This window comes from Sus scrofa, chromosome 2 (assembly GCF_054392235.1).
Source record: "Sus scrofa isolate SSC_HxYL_T2T_F1_AM1 chromosome 2, Sscrofa_HxYL_maternal_Yorkshire_Landrace_v2.0, whole genome shotgun sequence".
Taxonomy (NCBI): Eukaryota; Metazoa; Chordata; class Mammalia; order Artiodactyla; family Suidae; genus Sus; species Sus scrofa.
In genome coordinates, this window is record NC_139384.1 from 78612066 (window position 1) to 78620502 (window position 8437).

At 42.2% G+C, this 8437-nt stretch overlaps 1 protein-coding gene across 1 annotated transcript; it reads right to left on the bottom strand.

The window, feature by feature from the left end:
• Positions 1 to 2483: 2483 nt before the first annotated feature.
• On the bottom strand, positions 2484 to 7191 carry LOC100514448 (olfactory receptor 7D4-like). The gene has a single exon (XM_085012877.1). The coding sequence runs from the start codon at positions 4543 to 4545 to the stop codon at positions 3622 to 3624; it is 924 nt and encodes a 307-aa protein (XP_084869003.1). The 5' UTR covers positions 4546 to 7191; the 3' UTR covers positions 2484 to 3621.
• Positions 7192 to 8437: the final 1246 nt, after the last annotated feature.

Consider the following 8437-nt stretch of genomic DNA (forward strand, 5'->3'; position numbering starts at 1 on the left):
GCCATGGAGCTTCTCCCGGGAGAACAGATCACATCACATCTGAGGTAGACTGCTGGGCTTATCCCAAAGTACCAGGAGACCACAGAGGGGGGAGGCTCACAGGTGGAAAAGGCTTCCTATTTTCCCTCATAGAGGACATTCTCACTAAAGAGGAGACAATATGAAAGTAAGAGAAAAAGATTCCAGTGAGGGAAACACACCCAGCAAGGCAGTTGTCACAGACAAGTGGATGCTGTTAGGGATGATCCCTATGGCTCCCTCTTTCAGATGCTGCCTGCCTAGTGGAATCCTCCAGAAGAGGGAAGAGTAGGATGTCCCTTGTGAGGAATTATTTGGGCTACACAGAGAAGAAGAGGAAACAAGATGGCAAAGCCTTTAAAATAAAATGCAAAGCATGTCTGTGAGTGTGAGATCATATATACATGCTTTTTCTTTTTCAGTTATTTTTTAATTTTTTGGTGACACTCCTGGCATGCAGAAGGTCTTGGGCCAGGGATCAAACCAATGCCACAACCATGACCCAAACTACAAAAGTGACAACACTGAATCCTTAGCTTTCTGAGCCACCAGAGAACTCCCATATCTGCTCTTGAGTGGAAATGTGTCGTATTGAAAAACAGAAACAGACTCACAGACATAGAGAACAGATTGTGATTGCCAAGGGGAAAGGGGGAGGGAGTGCGATGGATGGGGAGTTTGAGGCTGGTAGATACAAACTGTTACACTTGAAATGGATAAGCATTGAGGTACCTCTCTATAGCTCAGGGAACTATATGCACTCTCGTTGGGTAGAACATGATGGAAGAATGTAGGAGAAAAGAATATATATATGACTGGACCAATGTGCTGTGTAGCAGATATTGACAACACTCTAAATCAACTATACTTCAATTAAAAAATCAGCACCTAGGAATTATCATACTAAGTGAAGGGACTCAGACAGAGAAAGACAAATATCATATGCTATCATATAGGTGGAATTTAAAAAGTGATACAAGTGAATTTGTTTACAAAACAGAGACAGAAGCACAGACCTTGAAAACAAATGTATGGTTACCAAAGGGGAAGGATGAGAAAGGAGGGATGGATTGGGGGTTTGGGAAGGGCAAAGGGAAATCTACTCAATGTTCTGTGTGTTTAAATCTGTTTTGTAAATTGGTTCACTTGTAACTTCTCAGGGTGGGGGGCTGCACACTTGGCATGTGGAAGTTTCTGGGCCAGGGAGTGAACCTGCACCACAGCAGTGACCCGAGCGGCTGCAGTGACAATGTGAGATCCTCAACCTGCTGCGCCACAAGAGAACTCCTCTACCATTTTTTTTAGATTCCACACTAAGTGATATCATGAGATATGATACAGATGCTAACTGCAAATGGGCATAAAGGAACTCTCTAGGGTGATAAGATGTTCTAGAATGGGACCATGATGATCATTGAATAACTCTACACTAAACAAGGAAATGGAATTTATCATTTCAATGGCTGAATTTCATGGTATATAAATTATCCCTCAAGAAATCCATTAATAAATTTTAAAAAGTTTTTTCTAGAATTATCCAAGGAGTGTTGAAAACCTGTATCTTTGTTATCAACATTCTTTATGACACACCAGTATTTTTATGGCTGCCACTCTTTACTGCAATCACATTTACCTCTTTGGTCCCCAGTTCTGTTTGTATGGAGCAGATGATAAATACATTATGGATTAAACTTAGTGGTATCAAGTTGAGTTAAAGCCACACTGAATATATTATTCCTACCTAACAAGTTAGGATTTTGCAGGAATTTGGAGATCTTTGTATATACCCAATACTTGTTTGTTTCTGTGTTTGCTTAGTTTTGCCCCAGAAGTCCTTGGTACCATTCATGGTATCATTTTCTCTTCATGGTCTTGATCACCTGTCTTAGCTTTGGTTCAACAGAAGCAGATGCCCAGCCAAGGATTCACGTGTAAGCACTTTATTGGAAGGAGTAAGGACCATGGAACATGGGTTAGAGTAAGGAGAAGTGATACAGGGAAGAGAGTACATCCAATCAAGCTTACCTTAAGTCATCCCCCACATGAGTGAGCAGAGTTTTCATCCTGTAGGGAAATTCTGGGAAATGGCACAAAACCCAAACATCAGAATTAACATGTGCCTAAAGGGTGAAGAAGATGGTATCCCCCATGACTCTCCATCAAGAGCTGTCCCTGGTGGGGCATAATTCGCAGTCAGGTCTGCCATCAAGCATGCAAAATGTTGGTTCCACCCAGTGCTGACAGAGACAGACAGGCCAGATTGAAGTGGACATGGGGAAGGGATCCCAGGGTAAGTAGGGGAAATGATGACAGATTCAGCCACCCCATCCTTCACTGCAGACTCAATTCTATCAATAGTCTTCTCATAAGGTGAATTACCTTCTGAGTACATTCCACAAGTGTGCAACTACCACTCCCGGTGGCACCTCCCGAATGTTCCCTCCCCTAAAATAAACCAGGTAACAAAATGTTTTATTCATTTATTATATCCATTATTACATATTTGAGAATCTTGTAGCGCATCGGAAAACTGCCCTGATGGGACATAAATGTCCAATGAAACAAGAAAAGGAAAGAGGAAGGGGAAGAAGGAAGGCAAAGGATGAAGCAGTGTGGAGTTCCAATCATGGTTCAGCATTCACGGACCCAAATAGGATTCATGAGGATGTTTGAAGATCCCAGGCCTTGCTTATTGTGTTCCTGATCTGGCATTGACCTGAGGTGAGGTGCAGGTCACAGAGGCCTCCTGGATCCCACCTTTGTGGTGGCTGCAGTGTACAGTGGCAGCTACAGCTCCAATTCAATCCCTAGCCTGGGAAATTCCATATGCCACAGTAGCAGACCTAAAAGGTCAAAAAAAAAAAAAAGACAATGAAAAAGTTTTTGAGAGTTTTCTGACACAATATATGGCTATTAATCACTTGAACAAGCTGACACTCAAAACTAGATTCCCACTTTTTTATTTTTGGCTGCTTTAGGCAGCAATGACAGCTTATGAAACTTTCCAGGATACTTGTCAAATCAGAGCTGCAACTGACAGCCTACACCACAGTCACAGAAATGCCTGATTGGAACTGCATCTGTGACTTAAACCACAGATCACTCAATGCAGCATCCTTATCACAATGATCAAGGCAGGGATGGAACCATCATCCTTGGGTCTTAACCTGCTGGCCAAGACAGGAAACCCTTGCCTGTAATAGGTTTGATTCCCTCAGAAGCTGATACTGAACCAAGGATGCATCTTCAAGCACTTTATAGGAAGGAGCAAAGAACATGGGCGGGAGAGAGGAGAAGTGAACACAGGGAAGAAAACACACTCAGTCAATCAGTCCATGAGAATGACTGCAAAATGCTGAAGAAACATGGAATATATGGACAAGATATAAAGGAGAAATGTCAAAAGGGAATTGCTGAGAGGGCTGTTTGAGAAACACCAATCCAAAAACAAAGACATGTTAAGTCACACATGCTTTACAAAAATAGGTCAAGCATGTTTTGAGGGGAGAAAAGAAAAAAGACATTGATCTTTGCATCATTTGTCTTTGGAGCCCACCATGTGCACTTAGTTCTGAGGCCAGTGGCCCATCACAAACAACAGACTCAGCTGAGGAGCCTTCCCAAAGCCCTCTTCACATCTTTGTTCCTCAGGCTGTAGATGAAGGGGTTCAGCATGGGAGAGACCACGGTGTACATCACTGAGGCAATGGAGATTCTATGGGGAGAATGGGTCACAGCAGAGGTGAAGTAGACCCCTAGACTCGTTCCATAGAACAAGGTGACCACAGAGAGGTGAGACCCACAGGTGGAAAAGGCTTTGTACTTGCCCTCAGTGGACACCATTTTCATTAAGGTGGAGACAATCTGATAGTAAGAAAAGAGGATCCCAGTGAGAGGAAGCATACACAGCAGGGCAGTGGCCACATACATACAGACCTCATTGATGAAGGTGTCTGAGCAGGCCACCTTGAGAATCTGATCCAGTTCACAGAAGAAATGTGGGATTTCAGTGCCTACACAGAATGTCAGCTGCATCAACAGTAGAAGATGAACAAGAGCAACACAGAAAAAGACAAACCAACACATCAGAACCAGAAGGACACAGAGGCGGGCGTTCATGATGACCACATAGTGCAAGGGGTGGCAGATGGCCACAAAACGGTCATAGGCCATCACGGTCAGGAGGAAATCATCCATTCCAACAAAAACAACAAAAAAATACACCTGAGTGAGGCATCCTATGTAGGAGATGTCTTTGCTCTGTGCCTGGATGTTCACTAGCGTCTTCGGGACAGTGGTAGAGACGAAACAGATGTCAACAAAAGACAGGTTGGAGAGGAAGAAGTACATGGGGGTGTGGAGGCGGGAGTCAGAGCTGACAGCCAGGATGATGAGTAGGTTCCCAAGCACGGTGACCAGGTACATGGATAAGAAGAGCCCAAAGTGGAAGGGCTGCAGTTCAGGGTCATCTGAGAGACCCAGGAGGAGGAACAGTTTTGATACTCCTGTGTGGTTTCCTGCTTCCATGTAGCTGGTGTGCCTGCTGGGGAAGGAGGCAAAAGCAACTTTCAGTGAACAGCCAACTGGCACCTGAGATAGTCATCACCTTTTCATGGATGTCCTGCACCCCCTCTTTGTCCCTCCATTACCAGTGATTCTCTCATTCAAGGGGTAGCCCATTTCCATTTTAAATGTGTGTAATTATTCAGACATTAAGTAAGAAGAAATCACTCTCTCTCTTTTTATCACCCATGCAACAGGTTCAAATTCTCCTGTTCAAATTGATAAACATAAACCATTAAGTCCTTTTCTTCAATAATCTCCACACATCCCTTTTTCAAAGAAGTCATTTCGTGGTGATTAAGTCATGGATTTTCAGTTCCAACAACCTCAAGTCTATGACCTGATTTGATGTCACAGTTAACTCTCACTTACCTTTTTTTTTAATTCTAAAATTGATTTTCTTATTATTGGTATTGCCCCAATAAAATTTTTTTTCCTACTGTAAAGCATAGTGACCCACTTACACATTCATATATACATATATACATTCTTTTTTCTCTCATTATCATGCTCCATCATAAGTCAGCAGACATAGTTCTTGGTGCTTAACAGCAGGATTTCATTGCTCCTTGTGGGTCCTCTCATTACATCCTTTGTGAGGTCTGAACATGCCTTTGTACATGGTGAGATCTCAATACATGATAGCTATTATTACTATCATTATTCACCCATTTTTATGATAATTATTGTTGATACATGAATCTCCCACTGAAGAGTATAGAATTGTGATTTAGAACATGGGATCTTGGAGTTCCCTGGTGGCCCAGCAGTTAAGGTTTCATCATTATCAATGCTGTGGCATGGGTTCAGATAGAATAACAAGGAGATGGGATCTTGAGTCAGGCTTCCTTGAATAGAATTTTGGTCCACCAGCTTCCATCTGTGTGACCTCAAGACAAAGTTATTTAATCTTTCTCAGAGGCAGATGCCACACCTCTATGTGGGAGTAACATTCCATATACTGTAAGACTAACGAGTGAGTTAAATGGGATGATACAATTTTTCTAGTGTGATTCTTCTGACACATACTGCGGACATTTCATCAGTGGGAGCTTGTTCAAATACATAAATTTGTCTTATGAATTCTCTATCAATGATCATCATTCCACTTAAACAAGGAAAGTCATCAAAGATGGAATTCCAGGAGATCCCATCGTGACTCAGTGGCTAATGAATCTGACTAGGAACCATGAGGATGTGGGATCAATTCCTGGCCTTACTCAGTGGGTTAAGGGTCCGGCATTGCTGTGACCTGTGGTGTGGGTCGCAGACGAGGCTCAGATCCCATGTTGCTGTGACTCTGGCATAGGCTGGCAGCAACAGCTGCAATTCAACCCCTAGCCTGCGAACCTCCTTATGCCATGGGAGTGGCACTAGAAAAGGCAAAAAGACAAAAAAAAAGAAAAGAAAGAAAGAAAAAAAGAAAAAGATGGAATTCCAATTATAAACACAGCAGTCCTGTTACCTCTCTGGACTGCCGTGTAGCACCTCTACGTGGTGATGGTCCTTATGGCTTTTGCTTTCAGATATACCACCTGCCAGGTGCATTCTTCCAAGAGGAGGGAAAGCATATAAACACAAAGATGAGAAGAGGAAACAAATCACAAAACTTTCAAAATAAAATCAAAGTGTATGAGAATGTGAGCTCATTTGTTCATGCTCAGAAGTGGAAATGTATTGCAGTAAAAATCAGTGGTGTTCACTACCAAATAAGAGAAAGTTTTGATAAAAAAATATCCAAGGTCCTATAGATCAAACTACCCTAAAAATTGAAAGGTCGAATTAAGATGAAAATAAATGAATACATTCTTCATAGTAGAAAAACATTTGGCATTAGCAATGCTGAGAGAATGAAAAAAGAGGAAAAAAAAAACCATTGAGGGATAATTGGCTCTGGGGAGGTGTGTGGGAGAGGGCTCTCTGAAATATGAATATTGAACTGTGAGAGGGAAGATGGGTGATTGTAAATCAGAGGAGATAGGGGAAGGACAAGCATGTTGGGCTGAGAGAACAGAGTTCACACTTGCCCTGTGGGTTGGTGAGCTTGGTAAGGGCAGGTTGTTGAAGGTAGTTGAGAAGCCAGTGAGATGGAGAACAGAGGGTGAGGGTCAGGAGGACAGAGGGTGAAGTCCACCAGTGGAGTTTCCTGTACTATTCTTTTTCTTTAACACTTTATTCTTATTCCACTGGAAGTGGTGTGGGTGGAATGTACTTTGTGAAAAAGTATATTTTCTTTCTCTCTTTTGGGATGCACTCTCTTCATGTGGAAGTTCCAGGGTCAGGGATCAAACACGTGGCATTGCGGCGACCAGATCCTTAAGCTCCGATGCCATAGGAAACTCCTTCTTGTGCTATTCTTGATGATATCTCCAGTTGGTAATGCTGTATTTATTTGTGGGTCAGAAGTTGTGATGTTTTGTGCTCATCAGCATCTTTCCAGGGACTTACATGCTGCCTGGCACATAGCAGGTGCTCAACTCCTGCAAATGATAGACATGTAATAAAGACTGAGACCAGGAGTTCCCATGTGGTTTGAGGATCCAGCATTGTCACTTCCTTGGCTTGTGTTGCAGCTCTGGTGTGGATTCGATCCCTGGTGCATTATCTTCTGTAGTCCTGAAGGGCATCCAAAAAACAAAGAAAGATTGGAACCAAAGGGATAAAGAATAACACAAAAAGGAAAATTTCAAGGTCATCACATGCTTGAATACTGAAACAAAATGGAATATTCATATTATATAAAATACATTCAAGTTTCTCTTAAGAAAATAATATATCCTAAACAAGTAATACCTAGTCTAAGAATGAAGAGCTGGCTCAATACTAGGAACTTCACAGAATTCATCAACAAAATAGGTAGATGAAGAGAAAACATAGCTGAAATCACACTGGAAACTGCATTTGAGAAAACGTGAGTGTCAGTACTGACAGTTAGGAGCCAGGACAGAGGCTCTCACTAAGGCAGGAAACCAAAGACAATTGCTTAACCTAAAACAAAATGGTTTTTTAACAACTGTGTCCACCTGGATATTGTATATCACATCCTTAAAATATGTACAGTAAATTTATGAAGAGGGTAAGGCAGACTAGTCTAACTTCAATATCTCAATAGTCTCCAGAATATTTAAGGAGATTCATTCAATGAGAAAAGGGACTCTCTGAGTACAGAGTATCAGAAAGAGTTACATAATTGGCATCTGATATTGTGGACACCTAAGTGAGACAACAGCAATCAATACAAAACCATTAAGTGCTAACAGTACTGCACACTCGGTGCAGAATACAACAGGAGTTCCCTGATGGCTTGGAAGGTAAAAGATCTGCCTTTGTCACTGTTGTGACTTTGGTTACTGCTGTGGCTCAGGTGCCATCCCTGGCCTAGGATGTCATGAATATTACCAAAACAAACCAACCAGCTGAGTGGAATAATCCAATCACATGAGTAATAAATCCGACCATACCTTGTGCATATTCAATCTCCACTGACTACTTGAGAATAAATGGTTGGACACAGGCAATCCAACAGGAGCCTGTGATTGCAGAGGAGTAGGGCAGAGGTGGAGACCCAGCAGAAAAATTATTGGGGAGAAGCTCTAGAGTCCATGAAGAAAGAGAATGAAACCGCAAGAGCTGGAAAAGACTTGTTTCCACAGAAACTAAAGCACCTTCAAAGTACAGGGACTTCACTGTCATGGAATAAATGAATATGGGACTTCACATATCACTGTTCTAGAGGATAAGCCCGGCTCTCCTTTTCTCCCCTCTTTTCTTTCTTACTACCCCAACCCTTCCTGGAACCTTCTTTCCAAAAGGTATCCCTACAGCCTTCTGTTTTCCGGGGACTGTCCTTGGGAAG

Bases quoted from the DNA above. Each gene is read 5' to 3' on its own strand.
- LOC100514448 (XM_085012877.1), bottom strand. From the start codon at position 4,545: ATGGAAGCAGGAAACCACACAGGAGTATCAAAACTGTTCCTCCTCCTG.